This window comes from Pagrus pagrus (assembly GCF_965226575.1).
Source record: "Pagrus pagrus genome assembly, chromosome: 13".
In the NCBI taxonomy this organism is placed as follows: Eukaryota; Metazoa; Chordata; class Actinopteri; order Spariformes; family Sparidae; genus Pagrus; species Pagrus pagrus.
Window position 1 is genome coordinate 19,715,141 of NC_140197.1, and position 23,315 is coordinate 19,738,455.

The following is a 23,315-nucleotide window of genomic DNA, read 5'->3' on the forward strand; positions in this document are numbered from 1 at the left end:
ACGGCAGCTGCGCCACATCTGTTAACTTCGATCAGTTGCTGCAAGCCTCTCATAACCCCACAAGGCCTCCCTCCTCCAATGCCGGTGCTGAATACGACCTGCAGACAAATACAGAGTGAGGGGGCATGTCACGTGACCGTCCGGCCCGCCCACCTGTCCGGCAGACCCGATGTGATCACTGCGAAGGAGATAGACGACTGCAATGGTCGCTGTGCAGCCAACCAACCAGACAGACCAGCCATGAACAGTTGATCAAGATGATATCCCTCCCATCCGTCTCACTGGTCTGACCTTGAATTGTGCCTTTTTTCCTACCCCGCGCTGTTAAAGCCTACATCAAGCTAACCAGCTGGAGAGGAGAGGCGAGGCTGTTTTTATGACCGCCCTGCTCTGTGTTACACTTCATCTGCTCATGTTCGGCTGAGGATGACCTTCTCTTCTCTGTGCAGATTGCAGGAAATGCTCCTAATTTTACTCATCTCTGCTCAAGTGTGTTGCTGCAGATGTTGAGCAGGCCCCAGCAGCAGCATTCCATGGATGACCAGTGTCAGCAGTTGGGAGACATAACTCAACTTTAAAGCCGAGATTGTCAGATGCGTTTCGTAAAAGAATTCGCTGTGTGATTTGGCTGACCTTGTACGCACTTGAAAGTGTAGGCTGAGGAAGAAGGTGGTTATGAGTATTGTCCTTTGGTTAGGAAGCTTTGCAACAACAGAAGTCAATATACAGTGTGTTCTTTACAAGGTAATATTGTATATCGTTTGGCCTTGGCTACCCAGGTGCCTTCCCTCCCCTTGTCTGTAGGTTATCAGAACAAAACTGCTTGCATTTGTCTTGGCCAACGCTACAAGAATTAAACATTTCTCCTTTGTTCCCCTTGTGAACCAGCAGCAAATTATATTCAGGGCTGCAGAAAGACCTTGGGCTGGCTGGCTGGCTGGCTGGCGCGGCGGCTCTCGGCTCCGTTATCTGCACTGTTCTGTCTCTGTGCCTCTGACAGGCTACATCAGACGGAGAGAAGCCAGAGCAGGGAGCTGCCTTCTGTTTCTTTCACACACATCACTCCAGGACTTTATCATATTACAGGCCAATCCAACAGAACTCGGAGGACAACAGCAAAGCAGTCTCTTCAACAACCAGGCCCCTTCACATCCAGCACTGCTCTCCATGACCTAAAGGAGGCGCCGGGCCACAGATGTAAGAGGGAGGACAAGAACGGGACATTCCGATGAGCCCCAGTTCCCAGTTGAATGTTTGGATGCTGATTTATGGGCGGTTCTGACGGAGGGAGGGGTGAACCTGTGACTCCCCATAAAACAAGACGTTCATTACCCTCCCAGGCCTCGGGAAAACTGATGGACGAACAAGAGCAGAGAAACAGAGCAGAAGTGGGACGAAGGAGTGGGAGGGAAAGCGGTTTTTAAAAACCCAAAAAATGAAGAGAAAGTGTTTCCATTTTGAAACAAGCGGATGACGGCAACTGAGGGAAGAGAGCGAGGTGATGAGGGAGGACAGAAATATGGAGCTGAGCAGCAGGGGAAGGAGGCAGAGTGATGGAGGGATGATGGAGAGGGTGTGAGGACGGAAAGGGAAAACTGAGAAGGGGAATGAGTGATGGGGCTCGAAGGAGCAAAGGGAGACGAGGGGATGAAAGTGAAAAAGGAAAGACAGCAGGCAAAATCTGCCCAATGAATCGAGCTGCGTGCAGATTTATGTGGTGTTGTGGGTATCATTATACATCAACCAGAGGAGATGGGGGGACTCGAGCAATGTGACGCCTATGGGGTTGTGTGTGTGTGTGTGTTTATCTGTGTCTGTATTGCACCGCACTTTTATTCTCCATCCTCACGCTGCTCATGTCTCCTCCAAAGCAAACTGACTTCTGAGTTCGTCAGAACACACTTGCCTGTGGTGAGGTAACATCCACCCACATCCACACTCCACTTTTCCGTAGCCTATCTATCTAGCACTGCTGGTTGAGAGAAGAGAGATTCAGACCACCCAGGACTGGGTAGTCAAAGAGCTGCTTTGATGTGGCACAAGCATATGTGCAGTGCATGGGTGCAATCTCTGCTAAAACACACTCGCAAAACACAGTTTTACTGCCTCCTGTGCGGCATCATTACTCCTCGTCACTGGAGCAGTGGGATGCTCAGAACGAGGGAGAGAGTAAAAGAGAGAGGCAGCCACCTCCTGTGCCAGGCAGTGCCAGGCTGAAATACTGGAGCCGTATGGTCACCCTGAGGGAGGGGAAACCTGCCCAGCCTAACCACATCTCAATTAACCAATTAAGTTCAAAAGTTAACAGGGGACTAATTAGAGAGAATAGTGCTGAGCACTTGTTTTAATCTGTCTTTTTCCCACTACCAGGCATGTCTGTGTCCGTGACCTGGCTGGCTGAGCTCTGGCTGCGTCGGCAGAAACATGGCACGCAAGCCGGTGTTAGTCACCCATCCATTCCCATGGCCAGAACATAAAACCAATGGATTTAGACAGATCAGTCATCAGCTGTAAAACAAACCAGATCCCGAACATTCCTTGTGATGTTTTCCAGTGGAACAGGAGAACCATGAAAATCCCGTATTTGAATCTGGAGATTGAGAGAAGTGAGAGAAGGTCCAAAAGTGGAGGATGGTTTTTAGTCATATCTAACGTGGCTATTTCCTGCTCGCCCCCTCGTATTTGGCCCTGCAGATGGGTTTTAATGGATGCCAAATGGGAGGTTTAGTGCCTCACTATTGGCCTGTTGGAGTCTCCTTTTAACACCATCACATTAAATGACTTGTGTTTAGGACTTGAGGCTACGGCGTGCTCCTCTCGTTGACAATATGCCTCAGGCGGAAAGTGTTTGTAACTTACCACTAAAAGTACAAATTTTATCCCTGTGTTCAAGAGGAGGAGGGGGGTTGTTATATTGGCTGCTACCACCAATAAAAGATATGTGGGCTCCATGACACAATTGTAGCGGGGCTGCTTTGAGCCCCGGAGCCAAATGCAGTGTGTTTGGAATCGGGCTGACAGCTAGATAGAGAGAGAGAGGTGAGAAATCCCTCTTTGACTCTACTCGTTTTCCAGCGAGGATATCTTTGTGCTCTGATTTTTTTTTTTTTTGGGCTTTACTTGAAGGCCGTGACAATTTAAGTTCCTGCATGGTTGATTAGCTGTGTGTGCATGTGTTCCTGCTTGTGTGTATGTGTGTGAATGAGGAAGAGAGTGAGAGAACTCTTGGATGTCAGGATGCAGTTTGAGGGGTGAAGGACTCCCCTGTTGTAAGCGAGGCCCTAGAGGATTCCTCCCCCTTTCCTCTCTTCCTCCTCCTTCCTTCTTCACCCCCCCTAACATTCATCTCTTCCTCTGTGAGATCCACAATGCTGGGAAGAAATGTGTCATTAACAGGGGAGACCAAAATAATGTTTATGGGCTCAAGCAGCACTGAAATCATTTTCCATATCAGTGCAACTGCATGGGCCCTGTGGGGGAGTAAATCTGATTTTCTCCTCCCTGTGCCAATGGGAAACATCATGGGAAAGAAAACAGATTGGATTGTTAGAGAGATGGCCTGACGCAGCTGTGGGCGGCTCTTTTTGTGTTTGGGTGTGTTGCTGTGTGTGTGTAACATGCATGTATGTGTGTGCATCAGGAGGACAGAGACAACTAGGGGGAGAAAGAGAAAGAGAGAAAGCAAAATAAAAATGTGGATGTTTAGCGTGCGTGCGAGGATGAGAGAATGAGACGGATGAGCCCCACTATGGTAATCACAATTTCACGCCTCAGGAATAAAGAGCCTGAACGCAACAAACGGCCCTGAAACGCTCTCATGTAACAATGGGTCAGTTAACAAGCACACTCACCAAAGTTTGGACAGATAACAAATGGTTCTCCTTGAGGAGTGTGTAGCTGCCCTGTATACAAAGAACAAAGTGTGTCTGGCCATGCAAGCACTCAGCAAAATGTCAGGCCTTTATTGGCCATTTCATAAGAAACACTTGCATTTAATCTGAACCAAGAGACAAAAAAGCAATTGCTTTATTCGGTCGCGTGGAGGGGGATTTAATAAAGTAAAATGCTGATGGAAATAACAAGGAGGTGCTTGGAGAGAAAACACTTTGTAATGAGAGTCCAGTCCAAGGAAAACTGCGTTGGTCTGGTGTAATGTGCACTTCCTGTCACACCATGAACGTTCAAGTTCTCAGAGAAAGGATAGAATGGGAGGAACTGAAACCAGAGTTTGGTAATTTTGTGTTTTGACATTGCTTTTCTTGTTAAATCTGTGTTGTGGGAGTAGGGAATGCAAGTGTGCATGTGTGGGTGGGTGTAAAAGGAAGGTAATGGGCCTTGAGCTCATTTGTCCTGGCCTGGTCCTGCTGTTGTTTCGAATCTGTCCTCCCACCTTCTGTGTCCCAGCCTGGAATGTCTGCTTGTTGTCCACAGATGAGGCCTGTGACTCAGCAAACTACTGCACTTTCACATGGATCATAGCAAGTACACCTAAACAATAGCGAACAGACCCTAACTGGTTCTGGATTGGCGCTAGTGCTGGTTCGGTGTTGGTTCAACCTGAGAGCCTTTTAATAACCGGTTTGCTTTTCCACAGGCATGAGAGTTACTCTAGAGCCACATCATTCAGTCACTGTATAAGAATGTATCCAATTTCCCAGCATTGTTAGGAACAACTATGGCGGACTACATCGACTCTTTACCAGTGTTGTTCCTGGCTTTGCATGCCTACATTGGCATCCAAACATGACTGGTCCTTGGACCACCTTTGCTTCGATTTGGCGTCCGTATTGAAAATCTTTTATTTACTTGTCGATAAGTCAGGACACGGTAAACTTGCTTTGTTCCTTGGTCGCTGAAATACAAAGAACTGGTTCCAGAGTAGGTACTGGCTCCGAACCAGCATCTGAACTGCCATGGTCGAAAAGGGGCACAAGTATAGGAGTTCTGCATTGGCACTCTTGCCCACGTTGAGTCACACCATACGTGGATTTGCGTCTCCAAGAGTTGTGACCATCTCCAGATTTCCGTCAAAGCACCTGACCGACTCCACGCGAGTTGCAGTGACATCAGATGGGCTTTGCCATCATTAAGGAGTTTCTTTTCCTCGTCTACAGCCATTTTGTCATCCCATCGCCATTTTTCAAGCAATGAGCGGTATATGCCAAGTAAAAACAAGTAAAGTAAAAACAACAGCCTGAAAATCCATCAAGATAGGTAGCTGGTTACCAACAACCATTACACAGCACTAAATAGGACATTTCTTTTAAATGTCCAATTTTTAAGATAGTTGATTGTTGAGTCTCATTTCCAGCTCGGGTGGCCTACCAAGCGGCAATACTTCACAAGTATTTGATAAGTTGGGAATGGGACTCAACAATCAACTGTCTTACAAGTTGGACCCTTCAATGTCATAGACTCAAGACAAGCAGGTAGCCCTGTTGTAGTGGAAAATTAAACACGAGAGTCACCATGTGTATTGAAACGGGCTATAGATCCTGTTTCCTACTAGTGCCCTTCCCTGGGCCTTACCCTTACCTATCTCAGAGGTCTTACTGTCTCTTGAACGACACACTTCCTGTCCACTCTTCAGCAAAAAGCTGCACCGGTGCTGTGTGTCCAGCTTGTTATTTACAGTGCCCATAAAACTCCACTTCAGCAGGAACTCTTCCAGACGTCGCTATCTCTTCCTGTTGGCCACCCCCTGCCCCGTTACACCACTGTTGGCACAGCAGTGATCGGATTAGAAGTGGAGCCCCTTTGTGACGATAACCCTCTATGAAAAGGAGGCTTGATGAATGATTAATTTCAGTAAAACTGAGGTAGAATACCTTTTGAGACCGGTGAGGAGGTGCCTCATGTGATACCTGCTCTGCCGTGTCAAGAAAGCCGATGTTCTTGCAGACTCTTGTATAAATTGTAAAAGAAGGTGAGATAGAAAATAGATGAAGGGAAACATATATTGGTGGGATGCTCTTTGACATCACTCTTCACTTCCTAGAACAAAATATCCCTCAGAGACATTGTCTTCTATCGGTTCTATCTGTTCTCTATGTAGCATCACGGCCTGTGAAGATCCATTGTTGTTTTCAGGCTTCCTGCCAAGCCAGGACAAGCCAGTTGGACTAATTTGTTTAGGATTAGAATCTCTTATCCCTATCATGTCAACTTGTGTATTGTATAAACAGCTGGGTGCAGTGGGCGGGGATGCTTCGGCTGACCTCCCCTAGCCAATTCTATTTGCATAGCACTTCTGCAAAATTGAAAAAAAAAAAAAAAAAAGTCCCAGATTCCCTTTTACACTGCCATCGCTTCAATCGCGAGTGAGTGGCTGACCACAAAGCCACTCTGCAAACACAGTCTGTCAACTTCAGCGAGACGACCACCATACGCACACACAATCGCACACACAGAGGCTCGCATATGCTCGGCAACACACACTCCCACACACTCTCTGCTGCTCTTTCGCTCTCAAACTTTCTCACAGTTCCTCACACCCTTATCTACACTTCCAGTCTAAACTCTCGCCCCTTACCCCTCCTCTGGATGTTGCCCTGTAGTGCAGACAATCTTTCTCACTCTCCTCCTCCATCCATTCTTCCAACTGCTTCTCCCGCTCCCTTTCCACTTCTCCCACCCCCGCGCTGACCACATCCACTAAACTCACTCCACAGGCACGCAGTGTGGAGAGTGTCGGAGGCGTGCGCTGCTGGCACTTTCCCCCACCCCTGCACTGGGCCCAGCTCCAGGACTGGACCGCCTGCTCTCTCTTTCTCTCTCTCTTTTGCTTCAGTATGCTTCTGATCAGACCAGCCTCTGACGACAGTTGTGGAGGGGCCGACTCCCTCAACCCCACCATAAAACCACCCACCAACCCAAAAACACGAAATCAGGGCGGGAGTTTATAAAGCAGGGGGGCAAACAACTTAAAAAAAAAAAAAAAAACTTCTGCTACAGTTGTTTCTGAAAGTGAGGAGGAATTTGGCTACCAGTTCTGCTAATGTTTTCAAGATGACTTTGACTGTTTGAAGGAAATCCCCCCTCTTTAGTAGCCATTTGAAATTCCTTCTGCGTTTTATTGTGAGGAAGTAGGCGCTGGGTTAGTCAGCGGCCCTCCAGGGTAGCGTGTACAGTCTGTCTGGGGCTGCTGGTGTGTACAGTTGCCCAGTCCAATACAGCTTCCCTTCTGCGTTACTAGACAGGGTCAAAAAACTTAGTAATGTGTTTATGAGTGAATATGTGTGTGGAAAGTCTGGCTGGCTTCGTCTTGGGCGTCTGAATTCTTGGGCAGAACATGGATTTACATCGGTAGGAAAGTCTGATGAGGAAGACGCTGAAGTGGGAGTGAGACTCTCACCAACAGACACGCCGCTCAATATGTTTTCACTTGGTAAGTTAACATTCAAACGTCTATCGCTTCATCGTTGTCTTTAGTCTCTCCTTCCTTGTGTTGAAGAGCCAAACCATTAAGAATCACAGCTCAGGCCACATAAACAAAGAAAATCTTAATAGATTTGAAGAATAACAACATGTCTGAAATCGGTAATCTCATTCTAATGTTACTAGCACAAGTTCTGTCATCTTGTCTTGCTGTGTCAGAGTTAAAGCACTGCCAGTAACAGCTACTTTGACTTTATTTTAAGCAGCTCTCGGAAAAGAGAATGTTTCTTGTTTCCTCTTTGATCATCTAACTCTTGCTGATATTGATTTAATTTATTTGAGACAAGAAGGAAGGGGATGTGCGTTTTGTCACAGGACATGACAGAGCGGGATAGTATGTGAGCTGAAATCATTCAGCTATGGAGCCTGGCTGCCACATGGCACTGACCGCTGACTGTGCAACCTCAACCGGCTTTTTTTCATTCACTCTTTCTGCGATAGGAGGTGTGTGCGTGTGTGTGTTTCCATCTCTCGTGGCATTTCTTCTTCTTCCTCTTCTTCTTCTTGCTGATCACTGAGCTGTGGAGAACAGGTTGATGCAGTCACACCTGCAATATTCTCTCTATCGCTCTTCTTCTCTTGTCACCATCACTCTCATCTCTCGCTGTCTGTCTGGTGTCCTTGTCTAGACGACACGTCCATCCGTCCCTTCAGGCTGCCGTCTGCAGATAAGACGGAGAGCTCCAGACTACCTTGGCTCACTTTTCAAGAGCAGACAGGGAAATATGATGCACGGTGAAATAATTGCACATTATCTCCTCTTAGACAATAGGCATAGTCGTAGATCTACGCTCGCATGTGTGTGCGCTTGCGTGTCCAGGCACACGAGTGCGTGTGAATGGGTGTGTATTTCTCCAGGAGGAAATTTTGATCTGATTCCCAGCATTCAAAAGAACAACGTGTTGTGGGCGGGTGCTTGTTGTCAGCTTTTTTTTTTTTTCCCATCACTGCTTGGCCCACACTTAGATGAATCCCTTTACATCCTATTATTGTATAATTCCTTGTTAAGATGCCAAACAGCTCGCCCTCGAGTTACATTAATGGATAGAGGCGCTCATTGGAGCAGATTAGTGACCCAAACAGGGCAAAGATTATGACTCCTCCCTCCTCGCAGTCAAACAAATTAAACCTGATTCCATAGAAAGGTGTGCGTGTGTGTGTGTGTTTGTATGGGTTGGGTTTCAAGGTAGGTTAGGAGGGCCGCTGTTGCCGAGCAGCACACTGACCAACTGCATCTGCCCACTGCTGTTGTAATGGCGAGCGTTCAGCCTCCTTGCCTCGAGCGCTGTTTCTTTTTCGTTCCCATGACAACTAGGCCTTCATCCTCCCTGCTCCGCCTCCCCGCCTGCTGCTCACTCTGTGCCGTCCACGGGGGCCTCCGCCTGGGCCCCCATTACTGTGTGTGCATGCATGTGCACAGACTGGACTCCTTCACCCTACTACACCCACACTGGAGCGTGGGTGGAGTAGCACCAGTTAACACCTCCACCTCCAGAGGTTTTTGGATATTTGTGCGTTTGTTCCTGCATTTTTTTTTTATGCATTTGAACACGCCTGTTTGAGTGAGGGTGTCAGGGTGGGATGTATAGATGTCAGGCAGGGAGGTGGTGCTCCCCCGTCCCAATGCTCCCCTCCACTTTAATTCTCTAATAGGATTAATCTCCATCGCTGTCAGGGATCGGCGCCGATTAGGATGCACATGACCCGATTTTCTTAAGAGCCCATACAAGTGCACTGCTGGCACTACTTAAGAACTGGAGAAATAAATATACAGGGTTTAAAATAAAAAACACGCGAGCAGAGAAAACACACAACTTTTACAAGGAGCTGGTGTTGCGGTGGCAGGCTCCCTGGATCCATGTCACTACTTAATAAGCTGCTAAATAAACAGTTATGGTGACTCCAGTGCCGTTGCTGTCATTCCTGGGACCTTCGCTCCACTTGTTCTGAACTGCTATGGTTGGCACCCAAACGGCAAACACCGAGGCAGACCAGACCACTTTTATAACCTGTGTGTTTTCTCACCGACACCTCTGATTCATTAGTGTTTAAATGAGTTTAGGCAGGGCACCATATTAAATTTCTTAGCTTTAACAGTGGTATGATGAGGTTTGAGCAAACTGTGTATTTTCAGCAGGAGCTACCAAGCAGACATAACCCAGATGGAGGGGTCCTTTATTGTGTGACAACCCGTGGAGACAGCGTGACAGAGGTGAAGGCCACCACATTAATATTCTGTACCTACTACAGTTCCGGGTACAGACCCTATGGCCAAAACTGGATCCCTGAGATCTAGTCGTGTTGAGGGAAGGGCTTCGTTTATGGGGGTATTCGTTCAATCCCCTTCTCCCCTAACATCAGCTTAAACTTCAAAGATCTCCTTGCCTGGCATCTAGACATCCCCTTTTTATGTATTGTCCCTCTCCTCTCCTTGTCTTTCTGGCAAAGGCTCTCTCCTCTTGCGGTGTGTGAAGAGGGGCTTCACGGCCTCTCTCTGTCACTCTCTATGTCTCTCTCACCCTTTCTCTCTCTCTCTGGGGCAAGGCTGTTAATAATGCAGGAGGATTAGCTGATTTATGTGAGCCGGAGGCACTGAGGAAAGCTGGGGTTTCTCGGGGCGACAGGCAGAAAGAGAGGGGCCGGTGAGTGTGCAATGTGGAGGGCGGTGCCATACAGGAGCCCTGGGTGTCTGGATGATGGGGACTGGATGTCAGCCTAGCAGGCACGCTGGCCACAATCCTTACAGTCCACAGAGCTCTGCCAGGAGGGCTCTGCAGGGTCAGGGGTGATGGGAGGTGGCAGTGGAGAAAAGAGGAGGCTTCGTCTCAGTGGCATGTACAATGATGCTATAGCAGCCTTTACTGTGTAGCACTCTTCTAAAGTCTTCCTTGGCATTTCAGATGCTTGTAATGGTAAATTAAGTTCTTCCGTTGTTTGTTTGCGTGTGTTCTGTGTTATATCCCGCTGGCGCAACGACAACCAGATCGCTTTGCCTTCTCCTCAGAGTCGCAGCTACTAACAACACGGAACAGAACAGTTTATTCATTCACTTAGTCTATAACAGAGACGAGAAAGCAGACGGAAATGGTGCCAGGCTGCCAACCTGGCTGTATTGCCGGCCAGCTTTCATTTAACCTGTAGATTTCGTGCCCGGCGGCAGACAGAACTGAACGGTGAAAGTGACATTTATAGAGAACAAATCTGTTGATTCATTATTCTATTGCCATTACATTGTGCATCTACATTTACTTCATAATGATGATTTAAAGATAAATTGTAATAAATTGAAAATTGTATAATGTCAGTTTAAAAAACATTTTATAGCAAGGGCCTCATTTGGAAAATGTACTTTAAATCAACTTTAGTAGGACTTAAGCAGAAAACCACATGTAAGAATTTATGTTTAAGGCCCGACTGACGATACAGGTGAGGTCATTTTAAAAGCCTGCTTTGGACAAAACAGCATGATGCACTTCTGGAGCCAGGCTGCGCGCGTATCTGGCTATCGTATGTAATCAATGGGAAAAGTGGTACAACTCTGTGCCTTGCCATGAAAAGTTGAACATATTTCAACTTCTAAAAACAGCTAGAAAACAACCTGACATTCAGCGTAGATGAGGAGTGCCCACCAGGGGCGCCATATCATAGGAAAACAATGGTTTTGCTAGTGACGTGTCTCAGTGTGATCGGCCCTTTAAGCCTAAAATTGATGTAAGTGATTTTCCTGCTGGTTATGTAGGGGTATTGCACCCAAAACCTTTGGTGAACTTTGCATGAGCTTTATGAACAATGTGCAGAAGTGACACACTCCCAACCTGCATGTTTGGCCTTGTTTGTCAACTCACTATTTATACCACCGAATAATTGGTGTTGCCTGGCTTCAATATCCTCTACCATCGCTGTGATCTCGCCTCCCAGAAAGTTTGATTTTATCTATTGGTCCATGGCTATTCCTGACTTAACCCTGACTTTTGCTGTCCTGAAGCCCTGGGTCTCTTATTGTTTCAGACAATCCATAAACAATAATAAATCAAACGACAAACAACAAAAACGCCATAAATAATTACCATTACTGAACAAGGAACATAACACATTTTGCCTTTTAGATTTCCTCCTGTGGCTGAATTTTGGAGGCTAATTTGTGTTGCAGCTGTAAATGTGCCAGTGAAACACAAAGGAGACTGTAATTGTTTTCCCATGAGTTTGTGACTGTCATGTGAGCACACACACACACACACGCACAGGGTTGGTTTTAAGGTAGTTTTCGAGGTAAAGCTCTGTGAGGTTGAGGATTGTGGGGGATTTCCACCTGTCTGGGGCTGTGGTGCAAAGTGTGACAGCGCGGTGTGTCTGGATGTGTGCGAATGCATGTCCGCTCCTATTTCTATGTGGGAAGTGCATGTGTGTGTGTGCCTCTGCATGCTCCTGTGCTCTGGCCCATGAGCCATAGGCTATTCTGTGCAGACTGATGGGTTTATCCCTGCTGTCTGCCCGGCGGATGTGCTCACTCACTGCCTGGCTGATTAAGACTTCCACACAATTGTTCTCACACTCCCAGAAAAGGATCGATTCATGTTCGGACTGATTCATGCTTAAAGAAAATCAAATCAAACAGCGTTCCTTGTTAGATCAGCTCGTCATGAGAGGCTGATAATGAATTTTTACCATGTTGCTCACCCCTCCGTTTTCCTAGCTTGCCCTGCGCGCACAATGTATGCTGCACCGATGTGTGTGTTTGTGCAAGCATGTGCATGTGTGCTCTCATCCAGGCATCTTCATACATATGCATGAGACTTCATGGCAGTGTGACTTGGGGGAAATGAATGTGCAAAGAGCCGGGCACCCGGGCCCCTCGCTCAAGTGCACTGGCGGGCGCGTAATGGGAATGTAATTTAAGCAGTGGTTAATCAGTGTGTTTTCTCCGACTTGCCCAGCAATGCATAATAGACAATCAGCCCCCAGTCACACGGGCGTTGCTACGAATGGTCAATTACTCATCATAGTCTTGTTAAACACACAGTTCAGCCAGCCAGGGACAGATTGCTCTGCTGGTGCCATCATTATGGTAAAGAACAAAGCAAAGCAATGCTATGTGTCAGAAAGAAAGAGGGACAAAGGGGGAGAAAATAGAGACAATGAGGGAAGAAGCATGCACATAGTGTATGTCTGCTCAGTGAGATGGGACCACAGAGGAAAGGAGAGGAAGAGTGACAAAGCAGAGGGGGGAAGGAAAAGGAGCAAAACGCCGAAACATAACCAAAGAAGAAAGTACGAGAAACGGGCTGTCAGAGTCATACGGCGAGAGAAAGGAAGAATGAAAGAAAGCGGGACAGAGAGGGTGAGGTGAAATGGAGCAGAGCCATAAGAGAGATTGAGGGCATGAAAGTGAGAGATGGAGAGCATAAGATAATGGAGGGAGGGAGAGAAATTGAGAAAGGGACACTGGGGAGCGGGAGCAAAAGTGTGTGAGAGTGAGAGGGAGAGAGCCTGAGAAAGTGTGTACTCAGCTGTGAGATGAGACCTCTGTCTGCCCATAGGGAGAGGCAGTGTGAGGGGAGAGAAGGCGAGGGGAGAGAGGACTCTGCTGTCAGTGAGGGGGAGGAGAGTCTCACACTCTTTTCCTCTCTCACACACACACACACACACATACACACACACACTCACACACTCACTCATTCACCCTCTCCCCAGGGCAGCGATCAAATCTGCCTGGCTTAATGATTCACCTAGAGGGCCAGTGGGCTTCATCCTTTTACATCTTGATCTGATGCATTTTCTTTTTGGTCACACGCACAGTCACAGTGTACTCTTCTAATGCTAACCATGTTCTCTCTGCTTACCTTTGTCCCTGTGGGAATGCAGGCAGTGGATTGATGGGCAATTCCTCCGCCTCCTTCATGGGGACCTTTCTGGCCAGTAGTCTGGGTACCCCCCCTTCCCACCCGTCTCACCCTTCCCGGCCGCCCTCCTCGCCCTCCTCACCCTCCTTCCGGGGCGGACCCCACTCCAGCGCCTCTCAAATCTGGTTCCCCCATTCGCATGAAGGTACCTCAGATCACACACAAACACACGCCCACAGCCTCACCCGCTCATTGTCTGGATGAGGATATTCATATCTTGGCAGTATTGGGGACGGAGCTTTGCAGGGTGTATTGTTACTCTGATATTGTGTATTTTTAGGCTGTGTTAGGTTTCTACCAAAGCACGGCTTGTAATCATCCAGCGAGCGCCAGGCTCTCGCCCTTTTATTTGTGCACCAAAATAGGCACAAGCCCAGCAAGTTTGGGGACGGATCACTGCGCCACGGTTTCTGGACGGGGACACAGGGGTTAAAAGTTCATCCGAGGAATCTTGCGGTATTCGATTCACGTCAGCAGGAATGTCACTCAAGGCTCTCTGAAGCAGCGGGCGCAGTAAAAAGCTGCAGTGATTGCAGAGCATTCAGCTGGTGTCACAGTTTAATAGGGTGGTTCCCACCCAACGCTACATACACGCACCGTCAGGAAAATATAAACACACACACTTAGTTCAACACCTCTCATTTCTGCTGCTAAGATAGAGCTGGGAAGTCATACAAGGATAAAGTAGAGAGATTAATCTGCGAGGGTATTTTCGGGAATTCAACAGCTAAGGATGACACATAAATGTAAAACCTATCCAATACCACCCACCGATATATTAATGCAAGGTCTGCTTTCCTGTGACTCCACTTCTGTCACTTTTTACATTTACATGTTCGTAATCTCTTGCTAATTACACGACACGATACCATCTAGTGAACCGCATGCTTTGAAGTTGACGGACTCTTGTTGTTTCAGCCCTCTTGTGTTTATTTATTTATTTTCTAAGAATAGCCCAGCTGTTAGTCCATGGGGGGACGCCAGTGGGGAGTGTTTGTTATTTGTGGTCACTGATCAGCGGCGCCCCAGTTGCGTGATGTGTGGCTGCGGCTGATTGGGTTTAGTGCAGCTGAGATGCCGCGTGTGTGTGTGTGTGTGTTTTTTTCTTTTGGAGGTTGTTAAGCCATTGGATGCCTCCCAGCCACCTCCTCCCCTCCCCTCCCCTCCCCTCACCTCGCTCTTATGTCGTGGCCACCAGGGGTTGAGTCAGTGGACAGCTGCTACAGTGCTGAGACTCTTTCAAATAAACAGTGAGACAGGAAGAATAAATTGGAACGAGATATCAACTCCAGCATCAGATCAGTCAGAAACATTTTCCCTCAAAGCTCATTTAGTAATCATCTGTTTCTTTTACCTTATAGTTTCAGGGTTTCATTGTCAAAGATTTTCTTCTTGTGGAAAAGTAGAATAATATTAATAAGAGTGATGATGATAATGCCAAGCCTAATAAAAGTAATGGAGGTGATTATGACTGGGATTATTACTCAGTTGGCAATGGAGGCCATTATCTCTATTGCAGTTTAATTGCATATAACGCACTAAGAGCATGATTGAATCCAGACTGTTCATCAACCACATTCAGCTGTTCCCTCCTCAAGATAATTGCATATTGTCTTTTTCCTGTTTTGCATAAAAAGCAAGTCATCAAAATGAGCGGCACAATTACCCAGACTCTCGCCTCCTCTCTCCGGGTGTCAGCAGAACCCCACCAGCAGCAGAGCAGGCACTGATTCGAGCGTGCGAGTGTCGGCACATTAGTGTGTCACTTGTAACCTTAAAGATATTCTCTGGATTTTTTATTTTTTTTTGCCCGTGTGTTTTTTAAGTGGCTGTGCGCATGCAAATCTAAGCATGGCAGCTCAAATTTGTATTCGAAGATTATTGTATGATCCACACGTGTCTGGCATACCCCTGTCATGGGGCAGAATGTCTTTGTCTCGACTGTTCTTCTGACACGTTTTCCACAGAGTAAAGAGCCCAAATCCAGCGTTTTTCACTTGCTAACCAGTCACTTAGTGTAGATAAACAGTTTATTTATTTTACTTTTTACCTTTATTAGGTCAGTCAATTAAGAAGTCTTCTTTTCCATGCAATTACCAGACTTGAAAAGTGATTACAATAATTAGAAAGCACTTAGGGAGTGCCTGCAAGTCTGCACAATCCTCTCTGAATGTTTTATTTTAGGTGAAGAAATGTACATCTGCAATAAAACGTTAGAGGAAGTATTCAGATCATTAGTTTCAAAATGCTGCAAAAATTCTCTTTTACAAGTTAAAGGGGCACTAAGAAATTCAGAAAGGTAATATTTAAATATTGATAAGGTAATAATGCTAACTAAGCAACATTCATTTTTTCCATAACTGAATAAACAAGCTGTTTTCTGAGGAAAATAAGGTCCCAAGAACACTGTTTGTAGCTAGAAATATGGCAGAGTCCGCCAAATATAAACAAAGTAAAACAGTATGAAATGTGTTGTCCTTTCAGGGCAGTCTGTGTATTCAGTTCATTCAGTCGTGTAAACGAAAACAGTTTGTTTATTTAAAACGACATAGTGCTCCTTTAAAGTCCTGCATTTATAATGTTACTTAAATGTGTAAGTATAATCAGGAAAATGTACTTAAAATATTAAAAGTAAATGTAGTCAATGCAGAAAAATGTAATCTGTGACTGTTACACTGTTGTTTATTATGTCATTACATTATTATTACTCATGCATTAATGTAACAGCAGGATTTTACTGTTGTAGCCAGTTTAGGTGGAGCTCATTTTTAACTATTTTCCATAGACTACTGATCTTTATGGATTAATCTGCTTATTATTTTCTTCATTCTTGATTGTTTGGTTTGTAAAAATTCTGGAGATAGCGAGAAACGGCGTCACAATTACCCAGATCCCCAAGTTACACCTTCACAATGCTTGTTTTGTTGAGTCAAAGTCAAAATAAATATAAAATAACATTAAAAGTATTTAAATAATGAAAAAGAAACGCTGCTAATCTTTACATTTGAGAGTAGTTGCCATTTAATTTTCTGTTAATCGACTAATCATTTCAGCTGTACTTGTATAAACTGTTAATGTGGTTTAATTTATAGCACAACACCAAGATCTTAATTTGTAAAGTAACAAGTAACTAAAGCTGTCAGATAAATGCAGTGGAGTAAAAAGTGCAATATTTTCCTCCAAGATGTAGCAGAGGAGAATTCATAATGTAGTTAGTTACCATCCACCGCTGCATAACTAATAATAGACAATCAAATCAAAGGATTCACATGGCTGATATTTTTTAATCCAGTAAGTGCAGAAGTGCATGAGAAAAAAAATGTCAAAAAATAAAAAACAGTGTTTTTTCTGCAGATGAAACTGAATCGGAAGAAACCTATCAATCCAATTTGGAAAGAGCCGGCTGGGCTCAGCTTCTGGGGTTTGAAGGCCAAATACGAGAGAAAAAGATGTGTTTTCAATTGAATCCACATTAGTGTAGACATGGTGTGAGTATGTTTACAGAGACCCAGTTAAGTCATGCATACAGACCACATTTCTATCGGGAGCATGATCGACAAACCATTAGCTGAGTGACACGTTAAGCAAACCTATAAATAACATCACCACATAACAGTGGTGGCGTGGGCCTGTGGATCAGGGTAACTTTGGCTGTGAATTTGGTTACAGAATAGTCTTGTGTTTACTTTCGTTTGAAGATTTATTGTGCTGGGAAAAGGAAAGTGTGCACGGTCGTACAAATGCTGAGATATTTCTGTGAGGTGACAGTGCCAAGAACCGAACCCATTAGTGGCTTTCATGATGTCAGAGGGTAGCACGGATTAAAAGAGGTTTTTTGTTTCAGATTCTCTCTTCAGATTGATTGCCAAATACAGTAACAGCCATTGTGTGCACCACGCATGGGATTGTCTGTTGTTCATTTGCTGAAGGAGAGACGAGGACTCGCTGACACAGAGGCAGGCAGAGAGGGGCGGCAGCGTATGACAGAGACAGATGCACTGTAGTGACCGTTTTAATAAATGTGATGTAAAATGTTTTTTCATAACACCTGGGAAAATGGATTAGGCCCTCTGAGCTTTTGAAAGATTTATTTTCATGTTTGAATAAACCCCGCTGAATCAACTGAAATTAAAAAAAGAAAAATGGACCAAAGAAAAAAAAAAAAGAAAACCTGCGGGCTCCTCACAGGCTCGAGGCCAGCTGGCTGCGGTCCAAATGACTTCTTACGTTATGCCAAAAACAATCGCAGTCTCATATCTCTGTCAACACATATAGACACACATGCGTACACACACACGATTGCCCGCACACACCTGTCTAATCCACTTCTGTTTGATACGCCTTTCCAAGCCTATCTTCAGTTGTCCATCTTTTCCTTCTGTTAGCAGTTGCTAGCTTTTCCTTTTGTGGGATTTAAGCTGCACCCCCACCTCTCCTCTCTTCCATACTCCTGCCTCTTTCATTCTCTCTCTCTCTCTCTCTCTCGTGCCAGCCTGCATCCCTTCCTTTCAATTAGTCAAACCTGAAGAGATCCACCACCGTGCTGCCCCTCCTCCGCCAAACCCCTCCTCCTCCCTCTCTGTGTCTTGATGGTTCTGTCACTTTTTCTCAATTAGCGGACCTGACAGGCAGCTAAGCTTGCTCCTCCTCTCCTCCCGGTCTTCCTCTGCCATGCTCTCTCTCTCTGTCCTTATATCATTCTATCTGTGAAATGTTACAGCCATTTCCCCCCGGAGACTATACAGAATTCTGCATTTATAGTTATTTTGCAAGAGTGAGGGGAACTCTCATGAGGGTTTTTCAGGGCAGGTGTACGAGAAGTGGATAGGAACGAGAGAGAGAGAGAGGACGAGAGGCAAAACACTCGTCCGCCTCTAACTCAGCGGGCTTAATTCTCCTCTGCCTCTAGGTGCTGTTCTATATCCAGCCCCCTTCTTTGTCCTCCCTGTCGGCCTGCTTCTCTCAACCCACCACGCTGTGAGAAATACCTTCAGAACTTCTAGAAATCCCTCCCTGGGATGCAGCGCTGTTTGTTCTGCCTCTCGCCCCTGCTCCGCCCGTGGAAAGGAGGACATGCGCTGCGAACTCCCCTCTGTCATTCACTTGCTGATGCGGACTTGTTTATGTGTGTGTGAGTGTGAGGAGGGTGTGAGAGAGCGAGGCTGCTGTGCAGTCAGCAGACTGCACTAAGACCCTGCTCACGTCGCCTGCAGCAGCAGCAGCAGCGGCAGCAGCAGCAGCAGCAGCTTCCCTTGTCCTGGCCAGATTAATGGCTGAATGGGCTCTGCCGTGCCCAGCAGTCCCCCTCTTGCCGCCCCAATGGAGGGCATGCTGAAACTGAGCGGGCTGGCATTATCGGGCACAGCCAGACCACGCTGTGAAAAGGGATTACGCCGTCAATCGTCACGCTCACAAACAACATGCTGCCGCAGAAAAAAAAAAAAAAGCCCTTCTCCCAGCTTGGATAAAGACTGCCAAACAGCTCTCTGCTTTTCTCCCTCCCAAAATCAGAGAAAAACGTCTTGCTTAAACAAAGGATCCCCCCCTCCTCCTCCCACTGTAGATGAATTGGCATAAATGTGTGTGCTTATTAATCATGACAGCAGAGAAAGAGACAGAGACAAAAGGGGAGAGAGTGAACAGAGTAAGAGGTAGAAAAATTGGCGAAACAAAGAAAAAGAGAGGAAAAAGTGAGGGTATGTAATTATCACCCCATTGCCCTCCTCAGAAGGCAGCACCTCCTGTGTTATTGCAGGTCTGTTTGCCCTCTCTGTGCATTTCATTAATTAAGATGGGAGCATGCGGAGGCCGCTCTGAGACGGGGTCATTAAGCCCACCACAACACTCCTCCCTCCCCAGAGCCGGGCGCACAGCACCGGCCCCATTGTTCCACCGGCAGAAAGTGAGACATTCAACACTCAGGGCTCCTGTTAAAACCACGGCGCTACACACACACACACACACACACACACACACACACACACACACACAGGCCAAATGAACTGCATCTGCGCTTTCCGGGATCAGGTCGCACGCTTGCCAACACAAATACGCCTGTCTTTCATTTAGCTTGTAGAGCCGTGTTTTCCTCCCTTTATCCCCCTCCTCCTTCCTTCACTCCGTCTGTGAGTCGTGTTTGAAAGTGAGGCTGGAGGGTGAGACAGGTGCAAAAGAAGACGTGAAACACCTGGACTTCTCTGGATGACTCACAGGTCACCGAGATGCTTGTAGGCTATGTGGTGCTGGTGGATAGTAGACGTCCTGTCTGTCTTAATCACAGTCAGATGGATTAGAGTCTCTTCTCTCTACATCTTTCTTCCCCTCCTTCTCTTTCCTTCCTGCCCTGATATTTAGTCACTCATGGTGCATATAGGTTTCTTGTTTAGTTTCCCTTACTTGCTTTGTGTGTGTAGCACATTAATCATGTTTTTTAGTATCACAATACATAATATGCTCAGAGGGGAATAGTAACTGTAGTTATAATGCACTCATCAGCTAAGAATTTCACACGCCCATACTGCCCTATTTTTGTAATTTGCAGCACTTGAATTTTATTATTAAATATATTCCATGCAATTGTATGACATAATTAATTATACACCAGTAGAGGAGATAGGCTAATTCAATTCACATTGATTGTTTAAATGTTATCCAATTTCAGTGGAAGTGTGTTGTCATAGAGATGTGTTTTCTTTGTCCCAATATTGCGATGGGCTTTCATCTCGATCCATGTTTTCTCTCCTCCACCTTCAAAGTCCTTTGTGTTTTTGAATGTCCCATTGCAAAATGAGTTCTGTGCTTGGTTGTGGTGTAAATTATCTCCAGATGGGCTTCGATGGTAATAATAAGCCCAGGTGTGCCGGCTTACAGGCACCAACATCCAAATGACCTTTAACCCCAGCAGAGGTCGGTAAAGGTCAGCCACTCAACTCACTCCTCATTGTAAACACAAGCTTCAAATCCGTCCTTATCGCTCCATTCAGATGGATGGAGGTGTCACTGCCAGTTCTCAGAGAGATAAAGAAGGAACCATATGTTTAAAAGACAAATTTCATACGTTACAGCAATCCCCAAGCTTGTCTTGTATTGTTTGCATTCTAAACTCAGGCAGGAAAGGCAAACATGACAGGCAGAGCCAGTACTTATTTGCGTATGAACACCACCAGCTGCATTGGACCTGAAGGATTATGCTGGGTTAGTCTGGATAACTGCATCTTGGTGGTTATTGTCCTGTCTTATCAATTCTCTCCCTCCCTCTGCTATCCATCTCAGCAGCTCCAGGGTATCCTCGATTCTCAGGGAGTCTGGCCCACACTTTCCTTCCCATGAGCCACTTGGATCACCATGCCAACAGTGGAGTTCTCTACGGGCAGCACCGTTTCTATGACACCCAAAAAGGTGAGGCGTGAGATGATTAAAATTTAATCAGACAGAAGTAAGACATTTAAATCCAATTTATACAACATAGTATGGTGTAATTTGATGTGGGATATTGATATAAGGATGCCTCGGGACACTATCATGAGGGCTGAATAATCTAATTCTGTCATTGCCTTTTCCTTTCTTGACTAATGCATTTGTCTTTCTTGGCCTGTGTCTTTTCCTCTTATAGAGAACTTCTATCTTCGAGGTCTCCCATCCCAGCCACCTCTCATCTCAGCCAATCACAGTCTGCCACCAATGTCCAGGGCAGGCTCAGGACACTCTCAGGGGTCCTGCAGCAGAGACAGAGACCCAGGAGTCGGGGCGGGTCTACATAAGGGTCTTAAAGAGGGTTCTGTGGAGAGAGGAGTGGTACCTGTCAAGGACAAGGAGAGGTCCAGTAGCAAACAGGAGGCAAAGGAGAGACAGCAGCAGCACCAACAGCACCACAACCAGCAGCCACCCCAGCCCACACACCACCACCATTCCCACTCCCATCAGCAGCACCCCCACTATCCACAGCACCCACTGCCCCTGGAGGAGGTTAACAGTCGGGCCCTGGAGAGGCACAAGGCACCGCTTGCAATGGAGTACAGCAAGGAACACCCTCAAAGTATGGGCAAGCCCCTCAGTGCCTGCTTGCACAATGGCAAGATGCAAAATGGAGATGCAGGAACTGGGGCAGGGGCTAAGGCCTCCATGTCCAGCTACGGTGGAGAGGGCACAGCCCTTGGGGCTATGGGGGGTGGAGGGAGCAGCCAGGGTCGACATATGGGGTCCAGCGGCAGTGGTCGCTGCACTAAAGAGGGAATAAGTGGGGAGATGAGGATCAGTGAACAACCTTCAGACTGTCTGGAGAGGGGTCAGGCACCACTCCACCACTCTCTGTCGTACTCTGTACCCCCACCCTTACACATGGGTTCTGCTGCTGGAGGGGCACACCCCCATCCGCATCCTCATGCTCACGCCCATACACATCCTCACCCAGGGGGCTTCCACTGTCTTCAGCTCCACCCCAGCCACCCACACCACCCACATCATTCCCATCACACACACCACCACCCAGACTTCTTCTGCCCACCTCCTCCTGCTCCACTAGCCAACCCTGCCTCTCATGAGAGGGGGCCAGCCAATGTGGGGCGAGAGCCTAAAGTCACAGGGCCGACATTTGTGCCATCTGTGGCAGACCTGGGGGACAAATCTAATGGGCCATTCCAGCTTGGTAACCCTGACTGCCAGGGTGTGGGTGGTGGTGGTGGAGGCGGCAATATTAAGGACAAGGTAATAGAAAAGAACGGAGGTGGTGGGCATCATAGTAGTTGGCACAGAAAACAGCAACAACAACAGCAGCAGCAACAACAACAGCAACAGCAGCACACATACAGAAAGACAGAGAAGGCTCCAGACTGGATGCAGTCACACCACCAACACCTTCAGCCCTCACAGCTTCCTCCACCTCCCCAACTACAACAGCCTCCACATCCTCAACAGCAGCACCAGGTTGTACGATCACGCAGTGCTGAGTGTATCAACAGTGGTGTGGACATGGATGTGTTCAGACCCTCGTTGCCCCAGGGGCCCAAGGCCGGACACTCTGTTCCCCATTCTGTCAACACTTCTCCTTACAGAGACTGTTCCCACCCAGGACCCCCACCTAACGCCTCCCCACTTGGTAGTAAAAGCATGGGTCAACATGGTGGGGCTGGAGCAGCCCATGGTCCCGGTCCTGGTCCTGGAGGTAGCTGCTCCTTACAGAGAGATGGACAAAAGGTAGCCAGGATACGCCACCAACAGCATGGCCGACCTGGCCCAGATGCTCCTTCTCCTTCTGAGATGAACCAGGGGGCTAGCCAGGAGCTGAAACGAAAGATGGACATGTCTCCTTATGGTTACAGCAACAGCAGTGGGCAGCATCACCACCAGCAGCCCCCTGTGCCACCCTGGGCCATGAGGCCTCCTCACCACATGCCACAACCTGAGGAGGAGCAAAGGAAGTCCTACATGGAGTTAGGGAGCACTGGTGGGCAACATTCCCAGCAGCAGCAGCAGCAACAGCAGCAGCAGCAGCAGCAGCAGCAGCAGCAGCCAGGAATGAGCCTGCCTCCTCCCCAGCCTCCGCCTGCACCTCCTCTCAGTCAGCAGCAGCAGCAGCCACAGCAGCAATCTGAGCCCCAGGGCCCAACTCAGGGGGAGAGCAGTGCCATGAAAAGCTTACTTAAGTACAGCAACCAGCAACAGCCACTGCTACTCTCCCAGAAGAGCCCATTTGGGGGGCTGGGAAGCCTTAAATCAGGTCCTGCTGGGGGGAGCTGCGCCCTGCAGGGTAACAAACAGACTCTACCTTCCAGAAAGGGCCCAGCCACTGACAACGAGCGCCCTGATTACAGTGGGCGCAGCCGGGATATGGGGGAAGCAGGCCATGGGGAAAGCGAGGTGCGGCAGCCGCCGGTGGGAATTGCAGTGGCTGTGGCCAGACAAAGGGAGCCACCTTGTCGTTCAGCAGACGGTCATCCCAACAGCCGACAGGGCAGGGTACATCCCTCTGTGAAAGGTAAG

At 47.3% G+C, this 23,315-nt stretch overlaps 1 protein-coding gene across 5 annotated transcripts in view; it reads left to right on the plus strand.

Moving 5' to 3' along the window:
• The window catches only part of bahcc1a (BAH domain and coiled-coil containing 1a), a 69,704-nt gene that overhangs the window by 21,629 nt on the left and 24,760 nt on the right, over positions 1–23,315 (plus strand). For 4 of the 5 annotated variants that reach the window (XM_084371729.1, XM_084371731.1, XM_084371730.1 and 1 more), the window contains exons 3-5: positions 13,300–13,482; positions 20,610–20,735; positions 20,950–23,310. In XM_084371729.1, the coding sequence (XP_084227855.1) occupies positions 13,300–13,482; positions 20,610–20,735; positions 20,950–23,310 (2,670 nt within the window). The remainder of the gene's footprint in view (positions 1–13,299; positions 13,483–20,609; positions 20,736–20,949; positions 23,311–23,315) is intronic. The other variant, XM_084371733.1, reaches the window with a different exon arrangement.